Below are 19,247 nucleotides of genomic sequence, written 5' to 3' on the forward strand. Positions count from 1 at the left end.
CACAATGCCACTGCTTTAGGATTACTATTCCCAGCAATAGCTGCATATCAGTGGAGGTTTAACCCATGTTCAAGTTCTGTAATGCATCTCACCAGACCCCCCCAGAATTCATCATTTTGTGCTGGTTACAAGCAGTGCTTGGAGGGCGATATATAATCCTGGTGCATTACACGTTGCGGTGATATTAGGCCCCGCCCCTAGATATTCTGCAAACAACTCCTACATGACATCAATGTGATTTCAGATAAATTGCTCTCACTAGGGAAGGCACACTCAAACGTCTTCTGACAACTGGAACCAGCCAGATGCTTACTGGGAAGTGGAAGAAAAGTGCTGTTCATTCTGGCCCTACTCTCAGCTTGGGGACCACACTTCCCAGCGGAAAGAGGGAGGGAACAACATGACTTCAAACTGTCTGAAAGCAACTAGACTGAGAAATTAACAGTTTGGCTGAGGACAAAAAACATATTGAGGATGGGCTACTGGAAAACACATTCCTGTTGCTTTAAAAATCAAGACCCACACCTGACTACAGCTAGACCAGGCACCCCCAAACTCAGCCCTCCAGATGTTTTGGGACTACAACTCCCATCATCCCTAGCTAACAGGACCAGTGGTCAGGGATGATGGGAGTTGTAGTCCCAAAACATCTGGAGGGCCGAGCTTGGGGATGCCTGAGCTAGACCTACACCCAAAGGAGGAAGGCTTTTCTTATCTTACGCACAGTGAACACTGATGGGTTAACTCTAAGAGCTCTCAGCTGCAGGATCCCTTTGCCCCAAGGCATCTACCAATGTTTCCCAAACTTGAGTCCCCAGCTGCTGTTGGACTATAACTCCCATCATCCCTAGCTAGGAGGACCAGTGGTCAGGGATGATAGGAGTTGTAGTCAAACAACAGCTGGGGACCTGAGTTTGAGATACACTGCAGGCAAAGGGTCTCTCTATCCTATCTAGTTATTCTGTCCAAGAGCACTCGGGATGTGGCAAGGAGCCTCCCTGGATCCAGAGAATCCAGCAAATCTTGCTGGCAGCCACTGATAAGTAGTAGGAATAGGAGACACTGCGGGGAGAGCAGAGGGAGGAAGAAGAAGAATGAGTGGGAAAGCGGCAGCAAGGAAGATGAATGGGGAAATAATGCATGGGGGTGGGTTTGAGAAAGAACAAAGGCATGTGTGTATACTTCCATGTCTGAAAATTAAGAGAGAAAGAGGATATGTATCTGCATGCTTATAAGAGAATGTAGGTGTATGAAAGAGAAAATGGGTGTGCATGAACATGTGGAGAGGGTGGACAAAAAGAAAAAGGAAATCTTCCTCCCCTCTTTGCCCTAGCTCTCCCCTAGTAGAATATAAAGGTTTTATGACAAGTGCCATCTTCCATATATGCAAATGACAGGTATGCATTTAACTTTCACGAAGCATTTTCATTTTACCATGTCTTTTTCCATTCTAACTATAACCTTTAATTTCACCTTGGCACTGTTGATCCATTCAGCATAAGAATCTGTCACACTGCTATTAATGGCTGCTTCATACACCGTCTTCCTATACAGAGGTCACTTCCATTTAAGCAAAAGCACGCACACATCATGTATGATTAACTACACCATTTATTCTATTCCATTTGTATACTTCTCTACCTTCAATGAGCCCAGAATGACATTCCTGGGGCTAGCCAATTTTATCCTCACAGCAATCCTAAGGGACAGATTGCTAGCCCAAAGTCCTGCAATTAACTCCATGGATGATAATGAATTGAAACTCATATTGCCCTACTGCAACTCTGATCCTCTACCTTCTATAACATCACACTGGAATTAGATCTGTGGGGAAACCATTTCCTACTATTTATATAAGTTTTGGAAAAACAGCTAATGACAACAACAATAAAGAACACTGCCATCATTGGCATAAAAGCAGAAATAGAGACAGGCACTTCCTACTTCTGCAAGCTGACCGCAAAGATATTATCAAAAATCTTAGTACAGAGAACATTGTGTGCATTCCTTTACACACTCTGTAAGCTAAAATGTGAATCTAAATTCCAGATGCTAAATCAAATTGTCACAAAGAACAATACTTTACAAAGTAAAGCTATCTACCATAGAATTTTTACAAACCTGAGACTGTGGCAGAGATACAATCTCCTAATCATATGAACAAAAGGCATTTCCCTCAACCTATAAAGGATGTACCAAAGTAAAACAGTTTGCTAATACAAAAATATTGTTCTGTATTTAGATAGCCTAAAAACCCTGCCTCTTTATAATTACCTTACATTCATTACAATTGAAGAAAATCATTATTGCTTTTCCTTCCTTGAGCCAATTTCACTTTATCTTTAAAGTCTTTCCAAAATAAAAATCTGTCAGGCTTTCATTTGCCACTGTTGGTGCAGAGCAAAACTTCCAATTTTATGCACAGTTGGTGTTAAAATCCTCTGTTTGTACCCAGTAGTTTTAAAAAGCTGTAGCTTTTATCAGTATCTCCTGCCCAACCCAAAATTAGATTAATGTCAAGGTAATAATGAACTCAAGGACAAAACGTAAGAGATGCAGAGAACTGCTATCTGAGAATACGCTCCCCCCATGGACTACGTTTGTATTATACAACTTAATAGTTTCAAAGTACTGTAATTTTTAAAATGCAGTTCTTTTGTGTTGACACAGCAAAACAGATTCACTGCTCATATCTTCTGCTCTTCTTTTTTGGGAGGAGTTCAGTCTTTCAGACATATTTTGGCTTGGGAAGCAAAGAATATAATACCAAACTTTTCAACATTCTAAATTTCATCAATTTAAAAAATGTATCTTGTATCAGCTGTTCAAAGGAGATGGTAACTCTCACAGTCTGTTCCTTTCTCTCTCTTAATATCTGAACCAGTTGTAAATATTGGGAGGTAAATTATATTTTTGTAAGTATGCATTCATTACACATTCATGCTTTCTTGCCAAAAGAAAATATACATTTTTTTCCACAAAAGAAAGGTACCCTGCCAGCTGCCCCCTAAATTCTTACCTTTTCATCTTTTCCTTTTGCTCTAGATTCCCTTTCTCGGCTGCTGGCAGGTTTTTCATTTTTTGAGATGGGTTGAGCTCTGCCCACAGGTCCACGCTGCAATCCTGGCGATTCTCTCCTCAGAGGTTTCACTTCTCGATTGGGTCTTTTTATTTGAGGTGGGGCTCTGTCAAGCAAAGGAAATATGATGCAGCTAACATTGGAGAGAAACAAAATGCTTTACTACTGTGTTTTGCTACCCAATTCGGTGGGGAAAACCTGATGTTCAGATCACGCAAGTTGATCTGTGAGAAGCCAGGGGGTGGGTGGCCATGCTTTGGGGCAGAGAGTAGAATTAAAGTACCTTGTCACCCCTTCTACAGCTATGAAAATCATAATGGTTGTATTTCTGCCCCGGAAGCCAAATTAGACTCAACATGGGTCCCAATTTTGTTGTCGGGCATGGGAAAAGTAGAGGTATGGCTGCAAAGGAAAAACTGTGAGCCTTAAAGTACATTCCCAATTGTTACTTGGCAAGCAAGCCTTGCTGTCAGCCCCAATTAGCTGATCAGCACTGACAACATGCCACAGTGGGATGAGCTACACTATGAAGTTCCCAAGTGGGAACTCTGAAGCACAGCCAATCCCTACCCAAAGCAGGACTCACTGTAAATCATAGTTTTTCTCTATGTTTATATGCTCAAACCATACTTAGGGTTATGAACAATGGTTTACACACGCCACTGCTGTTTGCTGTGTTTTCTGAACCGATCCAGCAACAAGTAAAGCTGAAGCCCCTACCAGGAAACAGTCTAAAGAAGCCAGAACAGGGAAAGAAGTAATACAAGGTTTGAAATAAACCTAATTTCTTAGTCACTATATGACATACACTCTCAAATATTAAGTACAGGTAATTAATCCGCCAACAAAAACTGCAAACTTATTTTAAACCCAATTACCTGTGCTCAGCTGGAACAGGAGGTGGCCAAACAGTTGGATCCCTAAAATTTTCATCTTGATAAGATATAGGAATATCTGTAGGTTTGTCTATTTTAAAACTCTCTAAAGTGTTGACAATACTCTTTACTTGTTCATATTCTTCCAATAGTTCTTGCCGAACCTTGAAAATAAGCAGAGTTTATTACACTGACTAAAGCATTCCTAGTCAAGTTAGAAAAGAATTCAGCTCATCATCAGGATAAGGCAGGAATGATATACTGCACAGCTGACAGTAGGCAGACTGCAGTCTATCTCTCCAACACCTATTTGCCCAATTTTCTGTATGAGATCGTATCATTTATTATTTTTAAAATGTGTTTATGTTACCACCATTAAATTTATTACCTGCCCTTCATCAAAACTCCTGATGGCACCTCCCAGTCGTTTCATATAGATTTCAAATAGCATGGGGAACACCACAGGAAGGCTCCCATGGCTTCCCAGTAGCCTCCCAAAACTACTTTCTGGAAATAGCCCTGAAGGTAGGAAGAGAACCATTGAACTATAGAGTTTCCCCAACCCCACCTCCCTGAGCTGCTCCAGAAAGATAGCATGCATGGTCAATGGTTTTGGAAAGCCACCAATAGGTTAAAAAGAATGAACAGAGTCACACTCCCCCCATCTCTTTCCTGACAAATGTCAGGGCAACCAAGGCTCTTTCAGTGCCATGACCAGGCCTAAAGCCAGACTGAAATGGATCCAGATATTCAGTCTCAATCCAAGCATGCCTGAAGCTGGACCACTGCCACCCTCTGGAGCACCTTGCCTGAAAAGAGGATATGAGTTGCTGGGTATTTCTCCAGTGAACCACTGATCACTTCCTGGAGCCACCCAATCAATAGCCTAACACTAGCTTTAAGAAGCCAAGATGGAAAAGTATTAAGAGGGCAGGTGGTCAGACACACTTCTTCAAGCAGCTTGTCTACAACCTCAGGACACAGTAATCAAAACTGATCCAGTACAGATGGAACAGACAGTGAACCGGAAACCTCCAATGAACTTGCTCTTATATCTATCAACAGCAAACATATGGCCTATTTCCGCTCCTGTTGCGATCAAAGGATGTGTGGCCTTTGAAACACTCAATTCCACACAAACCTCAAACAAAATCAAAGCACCACACACAGAAAGCCAACAGTATGATTCCATGAGTTTAACAAATAAGAAAGACTTCAATGTGTCACACCACAAAAATCTTTAAACAGGTGTAATGGCACTGGGCAATATCCAAGGAAGTGACATTCAGTATAGACCCACTGAAATCACTGGACTTTCTAGTTTTGGCAGGGAGAATTAACCTGCTATATCAGAGAGATATTATTTTTCAAGCTCTGATTTTATCAAGGACACTTAACAGATACTTTCATGACTACACATTTGTAGGGCCAAAGTAACATGAAAAGTAGGCACTCATGGACCCAGCAGGCAGCAATGCCCATCATCAGTGCCCCTGGAAAGTGCTGATGCAATCATGGACATTGCTGCTGACTGTATCCATGATTGCATGCCTTACAAGTTACATTTGTCCATATGTATGCATACAGAAGATTAGGACTGCTTGCATGTACAGCAAGATGGCATTTGTGAATGCACCCCTAAATTAAAAGTGCAAATTGTAATTTGCAGTCACAGAATCATGACAATATGTAGAAGAAATTAATGCTCTTATTAATGACAAGGCAATGAGCAACTGTCATAATGGACCCAACAAATATGAAGGCTACGTGAGTCAAAACAAAAATCTATTTTGAAATAGTGAGATGAAATCCTGCTAAGTTTTTTTTTATTGTATGAAAAGAGGATTCATGTAAAATGCCAGCTTAAATAAAAAGACACAGTAACAATGAAATTATCCTTGTTCTAGTGTAGCACATCATACACAAGGGTGCAATTCTGCCCCCCTCCAAGAAAGCAATATTCTCTAACAGAATTGTGGTTGAAGATGTGACTTGTAGCCCAACTCTAAATATGTTTCCTCATACATAGTCTCACCAAGTTCAATGGCTCTTATTTGCTTTGTTCTTAATTTGAATTATCTGACACCGACCAAAAAGTAATTGTAGAAAATTAAACATCTCTGACATCAACACAAAACATATGCCACAAAATTTTTGATGGCACTGTATAGTGTCCAGGACTAAGTTAATGCTTCTAGCAAATCAGGCTTATCTAAGCTTCCTGCACATTAAGTGATACAGGAAGAAGAAGAAAAGCACCTACACTATCTTTACTAACGAGGGATCAAAACAAGACACAGGAAAGAGGGTTAGGGGGGAGAAGGATGGGAAAGGGAAAGTGGGGGCAGCAGAGGAAGTAGGAAGAATTAACTATGCTTGTGAACAGGGATGTTTCTTTGGAATACAATGATGAATATGCATTCAGAAAGAGAAGAGGCTGAATAAAATAATATTAATAAAAAGAAAACAGATGCCATTAGATATAAACACCATTGTTTAAGGGGAAAAACCCTAATCTGCAAATGTCAACTAAATGTTTATGAACTTCAATTTAGCAGAATTCATACATGACCGTCAATATGTTTAAAAATTGCTGAAAGATATTCCCATTGGTCCAATTACTAGGTGTGGCTAACCTAGCCAGATCAACTGGCTAGGATGTCACATAGACGAGGGAGAAAGGTTGGTTTCTGCTGCTCCAGAGAAGCGGACATGGAGCAATGGATCCAAACTACAAGAAAGAAGATTCCACCTAAACATTAGGAAGAACCTCCTGACAGTAAGAGCTGGTCGACAGTGGAATTTGCTGCCAAGGAGTGTGGTGGAGTCTCCTTCTTTGGAGGTCTTTAAGCAGAGGCTTGACAACCATATGTCAGGAGTGCTCTGATGGTGTTTCCTGCTTGGCAGGGGGTTGGACTCGATGGCCCTTGTAGTCTCTTCCAACTCTATGATTCTATGATTCTATGAACTAATGGATCTTAGGAAAAGAGTAAAATCATTTGTTAAGGTGGAGACTTTAATGTGACTGATAGCTAAGGGCATTCTACAGATGTTGCAGCCTGCCCTGCTCCTAATTTGTTGATGCTATGAAGTTTTGTATTGTTTATTTTAAAGTTTTCAATCTTTTTGTTCTATTTCCGGCCATCACATGAGCCACCAACAGCAGTGTATGTATTTCCCAATAAATAAAATATCTAGTCATGCAAGTATTGTTTTTTCATACCTGCTGCCATTTGCCCTTCAGTGCTGGGTCTCTGATGGATTGACAGTGTCTTTGAATTTGCTGGATGACACCCTGGTAATAAACCATGGAGGAGTCATAGTTTCCGAGAAGTGCATATTCCCTTCCTTTTTTAGCATTATCACAGATCTCGGCCAAATTCATTTTCTTCGAGAAACCTATAACGGAGCATGGAAACATAAAAATAAAATAATTACATGTGGTCTAACAAATCATTAAGTAGTAACCTGAGGTTATTCTCATGGACTGGATGAGACCAAAAAAAACGGAGGTGTTGTTAGACCAGATGAGTGGAGCTCAGTCTGCTCTGAATACTGCTAAACTCCCCCTGAAGGAACTGGTGCATAGCTTGGGGGTATTTGTGAATCCATTATGTACTGTTGATCAAGGCACATACAACCTTTGTAGCATAGTGTGTCTTCCAACACCTATGACCCTATACAATCACACCTCGGGTTGAAGTAGCTTCAGGTTAAGCATTTTCGGGTTGCGCTCCGCGGCAACCCGGAAGTAACAGAGCACATCCGCGCATGCGCACATTGCATTCGTTTCAGGATGTGAACAGGGCTCCGGAACAGATCCCGTTCGCATCCAGAGGTACCACTGTATAGACAGAGATAACAGAACTTCTCTTGTCTATGCTGTGGTAGCTTCAATGTTAGATTACAGAAACACATTAAAGTGGTACCTCGGTTTAAGAACAGTCCAGTTTAAGAACAATTCAGTTTACAAACTCCGCAAAACCAGAAATAGTGTCCCGGTTTGAGAACTTTACCTTGGTCTAAGAATGGAACACAAACAGTGGAAGGGCACCGGTGGCGGGAGGCCTCATTAGGGAAAGCATGCTTCAGTTTAAGAAGAGCTTTGATTTAAGAATGGACTTCCAGAACAGATTAAGTTCGTAAACCGAGATACCAATGTATACATGGATGGGTCTGCCTTTGAAGATGGCTCAGAAACTTCAGCTAGAACAGACTTCAGTAGCAAGATTGCGGAGGTCAGGAGTCCAATTCTTGCACAACTGCAGTCGCCATTGATCAGTTCTTAAGCTCAGTTCAAAGTCCTGTTTTGACCTTTAAAAGCTCTATATGGCTCAGGACTCCAATACCACTCCTCATCTGACCCTATCTAGGCCTTGTGGTAGAGGCTCTTCTCAACATGCTTTCTCAAACATGCAGAGATCCACAATATGTAAGCAAGCCTTCTCAGTGGTATCTCTCCGTTTGCAGCAAACTCTCCCAAGGGACTTATGCCCAGTACCATCAGTGTTTGTGCTAGGTGCAAGGCTTAAGCATCCATTTACCCAGACCTCATTAACTGGGAGGGTAGTGAGTTGTTTTTTTGGCTTTTTCAGTGTTCATCCTTTAGTGAGGTGGGTAGAATTTGTCCTTCTATGAATACTCTTGGATGAACACAATTATCTGTTTTTTTTCTTTTTCCTTTTTCTTTTTTACAGTTTTAATGTATTTTATGCTGTGAGTCACTTTGGGACATTCTTCTGTGTGTGAAAAACAACAAATCTAAAAAACTGCAATTTAGGCCTATAATCTCAACTTTTACTGTTCTGCACAATTTATTGCTGGTTTGCTAACTATGGAGTCTCCAACCACCACCAGAAATCTTATCTTATTCAAGCTCTCTGATATATACATCTTGTGGTACACTTATTCCCAGCCATAATTCACATATTACCTTTAAAAATAAATTCACTGAAAAGGTATCATTTGTGAATAAGACCAAAATATATAGAGCAATGTTTTACACAATGAAGACCCAACAGCAGTATTCATGCATGTGAGGCCCAATAATGGCAAGGATACGGGTTTCTGCTACAAAAGTACTGCATCTCATCAATAAAAATAGTCTCCAACCCTCTGCTCATCCATACAGGAGCAGGTTTTTCAGATCTTTAAAAAAAAATCAACCCACACAACAAGCTGGCTCTATGTTGTTTTTTATTCATTTTAGTCTTCACAAAAGATGCCTTGCTGAATGACAGTTGCAAAGCAGTCAAAACATGGGCTACACTGCAGGTTCTGGTCAAGCAATGCTCTTTTGCTTCAGTGTACAGAACTGCTGATTACTTGAAGCTGGCCTCTTTCCAGACAACAACCCAAACAAATTCATGCACTTGAGATACAGTAAAGCCCTCCAGGACACTTCTGAAAACATGGTTGAAGAGAAGGTGATGTCACCTAGTTATTTTTGGCACAAGGAAGACACAATTTGTTTATTAAATTTGTATACCGGCCTTCATCCAAAGATCACAGGGAGGTTCATAACAGAAAAGTGCAAAATGAGGACACAATATACATAATACATACTAAAACAGAAACAAACCAATAAATCCAGGGAGGGTTTCTTGAGAAGTGGTTTTACCATTGCCTCTTTCAAGCAGGCAGGGACCACCTCCCAGGCCCAGCCAACTGTCCCCTCCTTTATCAGTCAAGATGGCAAGGGTCCAGAGCTCAAGTGGCTGCCCTGACTGATCCAAGCACCTTGTCCATATCCTTGAGCCTTCCAAATTGAAACTCATCCAACACAACAGGAATAGACAATGTTCTATACACACCTTGAGATTATGTTCTGGGGATCGTGCGTAAAGCCAAAATCACATGTGGTCAAAACTCACTGGGTTCAATGGCAGATGGGATTGCCAAAACCATTTTTCCATAACTCTGCCCCCTTCTGCCTCTTTTTATTTATTTTTTAAAATTGTCATGTGTGGAAAGCTGAATGTGCACAACTAAAATGTGCCTAAGTTGAAGGCTTACTGTATCCTGCTAATAACAAACACAACAGGAAACCTGTCTTAAAAGTCAGGCCCAGACATTTCTAAGTCTTAAGTATTTACAAATCAAAAGCACGAATCTCAAAAGGAATGCTGTCCATCTCCAAAAAGGCTCTATAAAATGTTATTCAGTTTGAAATGAACACAAGACAACCTCTGCTATGTAAAGCAAACAGTCCCCATACCATTGGGGCACTGCTTGCAATGCTTTCCCAACTCATGTTGTTGGGGGACCCTCCGGAGAAATTTGAGGGGCACATGGAAAAGAGGAAAGGAAAGTCCTACTGGATTAGTGGAATGTCACTCATACAGCACAGGATATAATCAAAATTGTTTTTTCTTCAAACATTTTCCTGTTTTTTTCCTGCCTGCAGAACCTGGCTCTTTAAAACTGTAGCATTTTGGCTACTTACATGTATGCCAACAGCTTGCCCCCCCCCCCCACTTTTTACAGTTTTGTCATGATTTGCAAAAACTATAATTTGACTCCTGTATTAGTCCATCACAAAATCCCAGGTAGCTTTTGAGTCTCCTTCATTTATGTATCATGCATAAGAGAGTTCATATATGCATGTCAAAAAGCTGCTGCTCCTGCCCAAGGTTTAGAAATCTTATACTAGATAAGATAAGGAGGTCACAAAAGATATTAACCTTCACTCTTAACAGCATAAGCTGAGCTGATCCCTAACCAAGGTTAGAAAGAAAGTTCTCTCTATGGCTTATAAAGAAGACACCAATGATCTAATACATTCTGAAAGGCTTTTCCTTTTTTGAATCACCTGCATACAAGTTTGTTTCAAATTTAATTACATTTCAGAAAGAGAGAGTCCCAACATTTTTGCAGACTCTGTTTTCTGCCATTGCAGCAAACACTATGCTCTACACCCGTTTCCTCAATTTGCCTTTGCTCCACAATACAGATGCACATGCTAATAAGCACAGGTTTCGTTGGGGAGTGACTTGGGGGGGGGGTCTAAGGCTGAATCCCAGATCTGCCCCTTTTCTCTTTTTAACTACCTATAGAGCAGCTGGAAGTGATCTTCCAGGTTAGGTATTAAATTATCCCTACATGCTGCCCTGAACAATATTTTGGCAGCAGCATTCCCCACTGTGACTTCTGGGTTGTTCTTAGGGGCAGCCATACATACAGTGCATTACAGTAATCCAAACATGAGATTAACAGACGATGTGTCATTCTGGCCTGGTTCTCTCTAACCAGGAATGATCAGAGCTGATGAATCAGCCAGAGCTGGAAAAGGGCACTCTGTGCTACTGAGGCTACCTGTGCCTCAAGTAACAATGCTGGGTAAAGAAACAGTCCCAGGCTGCACAAGCATTTTTTTTTGGGGGGGGGGGGGTTGCAACCCTTTCCAGAACAGGCTACCTATGCAGCTTCTCAAATCAATATCCATTTGCCCATAGGACCTCAGCCTTGCCAGGATTCTGCATATTTATTTGGCCACATCAAGCCCATTGATGCAGTCTTGTCTTCTGGGTCCTCCATGGAGACAGAGATAATAATATTTTTAAAGCGAAGATGAAAGCATCCTGAGCACACCTTGCTAACTTGGATGCCACTCATAGCTGCTCCATAAGCAACACACAATGACTTTAGGCTGATTGTGTGAAATGCCTCTATCGGAACGTACTGTGTTTGAAAGACTCCAAGTGCTCTACCTGTGGCATTCAACTGATCGTGGCAGTTTCAAACGTGCAAAGCATCACATCCAGGTGAGAACCCACATCACTGCAATTGCAGAAAAACTCTGAAAGGGCACAGCTCTAGAAAAGGGTGAGATTGCAGTTAGCTTCCATCCAACTTAATGCTTCAAAATGCTTCATCCAATACAGACCTGAACAGATTTTCTTTTAAAACGCCTAAAATCTTGCCATTAAAATCTTAAGTGTTTTAAGGAAATGAAGCTGAAATACAAAATGAATCCATTGCTACATCATGATTAGCATCATGTTTGACATCCTATGCCATTTTAAAATGTGTTGCAGGGGTGGGTTGTTATTGGGTTCTTTTTGTTTTTATTTTGATTATGTATTTTGTGGTTTTATATTCTAATTTTATCTTGTGAACTGCCCTGAGACCTGCAGAGATAGGGCAGTACAGTGGTACCTCTGGTTACATACTTAATTCGTTCCGGAGGTCCGTTCTTAACCTGAAACTGTTCTTAGCCTGAAGCACTTTAGCTAATGGGGCCTCCCACTGCTGCTGCGCCACTGCCGCCACGCGATTTCTGTTCTCATCCTGAAGCAAAATTCTTAACCTGAGGTACTATTTCTGGGTTAGCGGAGTCTGTAACCTGAAGCGTATGTAACCCTAGGTACCACTGTATTATTAATAATAAAGCCTGAAATGTTAAATTCATCCCATCACATTGTGAAGGGGGAGAGCAATCGCCACAATTAAAGCTGCAAGGAATTATCTGGTTTTATTGTCCTTTGCACTGAAACCTGTACAGGAGACATTACTGCAGAGCCCTAAGTACAGCCTCCTCCTCTCTTTTGGTTTTGCAGCCATGGCAATATATCTCATTAATTTCTCAGCTCCTCCTTGTCGCGTAAACCTATAGCATCATGATCTAGCTGCCTAACGTTGCCACCCCAACCTTGGCGGAGAGCCCGAAATCTTAAGGCCTCCTACAGGCAGAAGAGGAGGGGAGGGGCCTCTCGACACCGTTATATGGGCGACGCCCCACATTGCGGTCGCTTCCCCACCACCTTCCCCTCCACATAACTGCCTTTCTCTTACCCCCCCCCCTTGCCGACCCTCAAAATGAAGCGGGAGCGGGGAGGGGGCGCTGAAAGAGACTCACAGGCAAAAAAGAAGCGGCACGAAGCCCGAGACAAGAACTTCGCTGGGATTTGTAGTCCTTTTGTCAGCTTCGCGTCTCCTTGGGCTACCAGGCGAAGACGAGACTACAACTCCCATCATGCCTCGCGAAGGAGTGAGAGGGAGGGGGGAGATATAAAAAAATATCCCCCCCCCCCGGACCCCTTTGGACTTGGCTTACCTGCGGAGGGACGCCTAACTACGAAACACTGCGGCTGGCGGCTGGCGGCGAGGGGGTTCGTTTCGCATCCTCCTGACTCTGGGCTGACGACCCGGTGAGAACGCGCGGGGCGGGAGGGGGGAGGATGGAAAGGCCGGCCTGAGAGAGAGAGAGAGCGCTCGCGCGTGTCTCTTCGCGCACGCGGAGAGGAGGGGGCTCAGCCCTCCGGCTCGTTGGTGCCGAGCGCGCGGTAGCGGCGGCGATTGGTTACCATGGAGGCAGAGAGGGGAGGGGAAGGGCGCGCGCGCGCGCGTGCGTGTGTGCAGAGCTCCTGCCGCTCCTCCCCCTGCTGGAGGGAGACTTGAATCTTCGAGGTCGAACCAACGGACGGTCTTCTGTCCCCTCCCCTCCCCGATCCAATAAACTTTTCCTCAGTTCAGAGTTTTCTGCTCACGTCAGCATTTTTAAAAAAACATTTTAAAATCTATTCACCGAGATTTGGGGGCGGGGGAGAGTGTTACTATGCTGCCCCCTTTCCCCCTTCATATGTCATTTTTCTTTTCAATTAGAAGCAAGCTTGGTTGATGTATAACGATCATGACTACAAAGTGCAATAATATAATACTGTTATATACATATACATATATATATATATATATATACACACACACACACACACAAACACAAAAATAAAAATAAAATAAAATAGGCTTTCAGGCTTGTAGCTAGACAGTCATGCCACTGAAATCAATAGGAATTAAGGTAGTCATGATTACCTTGTTTCATTAGTGTCAGTGGGTCAGCTATGGGTCTGGATGCAGCCCTACCTCTTCTAAATAACCCACCTTTTATCCCACCAAGGTCCTTAATGTAGTCATGGGAAAACGGTAACCGCTTTGAGTTTTTTTCCTACAATCAAATGATATATAAATTTTATGAAGTAAAGAAATACAAATAAAATCATATCGAGCTTTTACCAAGTCTCTGACTATATAATAAGATGTGTTCTATTAAACTTTACAAATCATGGTAAAATTAAATTGTGGACACTACCTATCTATTTCCTCCATCGTAAAATTGAAGTGTTATGTACATTATTAAAGCTGTATAGAGTCATCATTACCGTACAATGCTTTTTGATACAAAAAAAAAATGCATTTACCCTGCAGCCTCTGAGGATAAATCCCATTGAACTCACTGGGATTATACTTCAGAGTAGACGGGCCTAGGATTGTGCTGTTAATTATTATAAATAAAATCAGCAGCAGTAATGAAAGAAAACAGTACAATACTAAACATATTTAAGCAGAAGCAGGGTGTTTTAAATACCTTCCTCCTGTTGCAGCCCTTTGAAATGGATAAATAAATAAAAAATACAACTAAATTTAACAAAATTGGCTCAGATCCAACTAAATTTAGTCATGTTTAAGTCTCTAGGTGGGTGGGTGACAAAACAGTTTTGTCACTACTAACATAAATCCTATCAGTTTCCACTTAAGTGCTACTCACTGCTGTGTTTGAAGAAACACTGATTTTCATTTTGAAGAGGAAATAAAGCTGGTGTTTTTGTCTTCATTCATCATATCAGTTGCCTGCAAATCACAGCCTTGCATTGTGTGCGAAGGGAGCAACTGTACAAGGTGCTTTGGGGTTACTTAGAGAACTGCAGCTCCAATTTCAATAATAAGGCTTAACGGCAGCCTGAGAAGAATTTATTGTCCACAATGATAGTCTAAAGCCAAATCCACTCACTCCCCAGACTCTGCAAAGGCAGCAATTAGGCAGCATTTTATTGGGCTGCATGGAACACACGGAAGATGCTGTCAAACTAATCTCGAGAGTTTAGACACAAAATTGGTTTCCTGGATAGAGAACATAAGAAATCTGGCAACCTGAAGATATTTAAAGAACTTAAAGCTCTCTGGAGAGAAGCTCAAGTTATTGAGCTGGAGACAGCTGAACATCTGCAAAGAGGAGAAAAAAGGAGTTTTCAATGAACAGCACCAAAGTGCTCCATAATTTTGGTGCAGCATTTAAAACAGCAATGAAAACCTTAGCATTAATTTGCAGCCGTAACTTGCAGCTAAGGACTCAATTCAAGGCTCCAGGCCTAAAATGGCAATTTCCCAGGTAGGTATCAGATCAGCATTATTAGGCACTGGAAATGTCTAAAAAATGTAATAGCCATTATTCATTGCTGCACAGCACTCCTAAGGGTGTCATCTTCCAATGAAAGGCTGCCCCTTAAGGCCAAGTAAGATGTAATGCAAGCAATGCATTATTGGCTCTCTTGATAATTTCTTTAAATCTTAAAAGCCACTGTGGGTGGATATGGGAGAGAATGACTTGGCTCCATACCTCCCCGTCCCTCGCCTCAGCTCAAAGCTGCTGTTGACTACACTCAGGGCTGAAGATACCGTTGTTTTGCATCTCTGAAGCACACACAGCATATTCTTATATGCAAGGTGTTGGGTTTTTTTTGGGGGGGGGAGTGAAGAAGGTGTTGAGCAGATGGTCCTTCCTGGTTGGGAGCGCTGATGAGCAAAATGTTACACAATAAACAGACACGGGTTTATAGATGAGCTGGCAAAAATCCTGTGGATTCCTATTTAGAAGTAAGCTCTGCCGAGTTTAGTGTCTGTCTTTTTCTCCTTAGTGAGTCTATTAGCAACTTCTGGGTATTTAACCCAGTCCTTAGAGAGGTTCTGTCCCAAGACAAGTCACAAATACATAAAGACTGCATATATACCATACATTTGAAGAACATTCCCCTCCCCCAAAGAAAAGAAACTTGGGAACTGTAGTTTTGCACCACCCCAGAGTTCCAATTCCCAGCATGCTTAGCAAACTACGGCTTACAGGATTCCTTGGGGAGGTGTGATTTAAATGTATGGTGTGTATGTAGCCAAAAGGTCACCAGGAGATCTGGTTGCAACACATGTAGTTGGATTCTTAGGTACTATTTCCTAAAGTGGGGCTTCTCAACTCTCTACTTCCATTCAGTACACAGGCCCCTTTGTAAGGCAGAGAATAAAGCAAAATAAAGCCATGTGCATTTTCACCACCATCAGCTGGTGAAAAACAATGTTCAGTTTGGCCCACTCCCATGCAGCTATTGGCCCTGTTGGTGGAAAAATATGAACACACAAGTACCTGTGTCTGTGGTCCCCCCGCCCCCATTGATGGATGTAATAGCAGCTTCATAATGGCACATAAGCAGGGTTAACATTCCCTTCTCCCAATCTGCTTTGACATAAATTAAAATCCCTCTGAGGCTGGTTTTAAATGGTTTTTTTGTTTTTGTTTTTTTGGTGTCACATCTGTTTCAGTCCTAAGCAACTTATCCAGAAATATGTGGCAAATGCCACTCTGTTGGTTTATATTTATAAACAGTCTCTCCAAAAGTAGCTGCAATGATGTACTGTACAATAAAACAAATAAAAGCAATGCAATAAAACATCCTCAGCAATGGAGTATCTTAAGGTAAGAACACTATAAAATTCATGCCAACAACATTGGCAACTATCTCTGTAGGAGTGGCAGAAGAAATCATATTTTACCAAAAACTTCATAAGTCTGTTGCTTGGCAAGCCTCTCTGTGGTGGGCATGCCAGACAGCACATTTTTCCATTTTCCCAATGTTTCCTTTAATTTCTGCTTTTTTAGTTTTCTTTCACACAACATAAAAGCCACTTCTGTTTTGACTAATGTACACATTTTTGCAAAAGAAAATTCCCAATATACGGTAATGCATTTTTGTCTGTTATTTTCACTAATATATTCCTTTTTATCTAATACACTGATTTTTGTACATTGGTCGGCTGCTGAACTCCATCCCAACATTCAGATCGGTGTGAATCTGGAAGGCTGGCTGTGTTTCAGTTCTCCTACGGTTTCAGAAAGTGCTGATTTGATAAATTCAGCTATAAATGTGAACTGAATCAAATTCCTCCCCGGTCCTTCGTCTCAGATGATAAGACTGAGAGGGGGGAAGCTGAGCAAGTGACTCTGCGGTCACCACCTGCCTGAGTCTCTGCACCACACTGCTTGAATTCCCACTCTTGCTTTGCTGGATCATTACAGCCATGAGGCATCACTACTGCACCACTGGAACCTCTGCCTGCCAGCTAGGCCATGGGGAACTGCTGCTGGGCCCCTTTCTCATTTGACCGAAGGGCAGCAACTGCCCCACTTCCAGCGGATGACTGGTCTGGTCAGCAGCCCTCCTACAGGTTCCTTCAAGTCTCACCTGGCCAAGCTTCAGAAGACTTGGCAAAGCCTTTCACCACCGACTTGATGAAGCTATATTAGACTTGTGGCTGCTGGTGGTGTGGAAGAACAGAGGAAGGGATTGAGTCCCATCTAAGGCAGCAAAAACTGCTTTGCACTTTTGAACAAAAAGATACAAGAATTTCGGGCTGCTTATCCACTTGACCTGGGTTTTAATGTTATTCGGTTTTTATTCGTTTATTGTTATCTATACTGATGTAAGCACTATGCTGTTATGCAACTAAGTTTGTATACAGTGGTACCTTGGGTTACATACACTTCAGGTTACATACGCTTCAGGTTACAGACTCCGCTAACCCAGAAATAGTACCTTGGGTTAAGAACTTTGCTTCAGGATGAGAACAGAAATTGTGCGGCATAGGGTGGCCCCAATAGCTGAAGTGGTGTTTCACGTTAAGAACGGACTTCAGGAACGAATTAAGTACTTAACCACAAGGTACCACTGTATTCTGAAAACTGGAAGCCCATTAAAAAAATAATTAAAAAGAAGAATTTAGGTATGCTCCACATGGCGCTAAGTTGCACACTAGGATTTCTTATCACAGTCAGGAAACTCGAACAAATGGCTGAGTGGGAGAACAAGCTGATGGACAGGATTTGCTTTTTCCTGCTGTAAGGCTGCTGCTATGTTTGTGCTCACAGAGTGTGGGGGCTGCCTTGTCCTTGCTTCTCTCTCCTCTCCCCCTCAATTTGTCAGAGTGGATTGTCAGCTGGTTCCCTCTGGGAGTGGAAAAAGGCAAAGAGTGTTTGCAAGAGAACAGATGGGCAGGAGACGAGGGGGATGGGCCTGCAAGCCTCTATGTATGAGAGGCAGCACTAATACGTCTGGGTCATTGAAAGAAAGAGGATGGCAATATGAGGCAACAGTCTGAATAAACTAAACAAAAATGAAACATGAGGATTTGAGACAGCATGTTCTAAATGGGTAATCTGGCAATGCTGCCTAACATTCATCACCTCCTGGGCTCCGGCACATGCCTTGAAAGCAAGCGGCGTCCATCTGAAGTGTGTTTTTTTTGTTTGCCTGATTTAGGACCTGATGGATTATTTTGGAACATTGAGGTATCAATAATAAAATGAGGACAACAAGCGAGTGGCTGATTTATACAAGTGCAGATGAGAGCAGAGTTGGGTTTTTATAGCCTACATTTTCCAGTATTGATTATGAATAACTTGGATTATGAATAACCGCAATTAAAGTTCTCTTTCCCTACTGAAAATCATACATGCTTTATGGTGGACACACACACACACAGACACAGAGTTACCCAAAGATAGGCTCTCACAGCACCTGTTTTCCCTTGCAGTGCAAAGAACAGTGGTATTTCTTATCACATTCTCCTGATGAGTCCATATGGCCATATGAGTCCAGTGAATGCACTCTCTGGGCCAAGAAAAGACATCAGCTGTTCTTGGTGATCAGTGGGTGGTCTCTGCTTTTCCCAGTGACAAAAGTGGGTTGCATGCTTTGCTGTAACTCACATCATGCCATTTCAGAGCACTGAGCTCAGAAATCTATGTGGATGTAGTGTTTCAGAGGTATGATACTGTACTCTGTTACTCTCTCTTCAAACTCAGTTTCCCTGCTGGTTTTTCGTAGCCACCCAAAATGATGTTATTTCTTTTAATGTCAGTAAACAGCTGTTTGTGCCAGTAGGTATTAATTAATTAACTAATTAAGAAAGAATGTGTTATGTTGAGCCACATATCCTTACCACCAGGGGGTCACCAAACTTTTGGGACCTGTGGGCATATCTGGAATTTTGAGATAGTGCCATAGGCAACAAATACAAAATGGCTGCCGGGGGGGCGGTGTGTGTCTGTGGCATAACACAAAATGGCTGCCACATCTAAAAGAGCAGGAAAAGAGGCAGGACCACAAAATGGTGTTGACATGTTCCCCAAGCCCATCAGTGTGGGGAAAGGCACCTGCATCAGCCACTGCCACGCACACTCATGGAGAAATGCT

The 19,247-nt window shown here is 42.1% G+C and overlaps 1 protein-coding gene across 6 annotated transcripts in view; it reads right to left on the reverse strand.

The window, feature by feature from the left end:
• Nucleotides 1-13,341, reverse strand: part of KATNAL1 (katanin catalytic subunit A1 like 1) — a 34,009-nt gene extending 20,668 nt beyond the window's left edge. The window contains exons 1-5 of one of the 6 annotated variants that reach the window (XM_083437151.1): nucleotides 13,010-13,194; nucleotides 11,664-11,768; nucleotides 7,178-7,353; nucleotides 3,958-4,118; nucleotides 3,020-3,185 (exon numbers count right to left, since the gene is read on the reverse strand). In XM_083437151.1, the coding sequence (XP_083293277.1) occupies nucleotides 3,020-3,185; nucleotides 3,958-4,118; nucleotides 7,178-7,339 (489 nt within the window). In that variant the 5' untranslated portion in view covers nucleotides 7,340-7,353; nucleotides 11,664-11,768; nucleotides 13,010-13,194. Of the gene's footprint in view, nucleotides 1-3,019; nucleotides 3,186-3,957; nucleotides 4,119-7,177; nucleotides 7,354-11,635; nucleotides 11,769-12,811; nucleotides 12,939-13,009 lie in introns of those variants that run through there. The other 5 variants (XM_083437148.1, XM_083437149.1, XM_083437153.1 and 2 more) reach the window with 5 other exon arrangements.
• Nucleotides 13,342-19,247: the final 5,906 nt, after the last annotated feature.

The sequence above is a fragment of the Podarcis tiliguerta genome, assembly GCF_965153285.1.
Source record: "Podarcis tiliguerta genome assembly, chromosome: 4".
In the NCBI taxonomy this organism is placed as follows: Eukaryota; Metazoa; Chordata; class Lepidosauria; order Squamata; family Lacertidae; genus Podarcis; species Podarcis tiliguerta.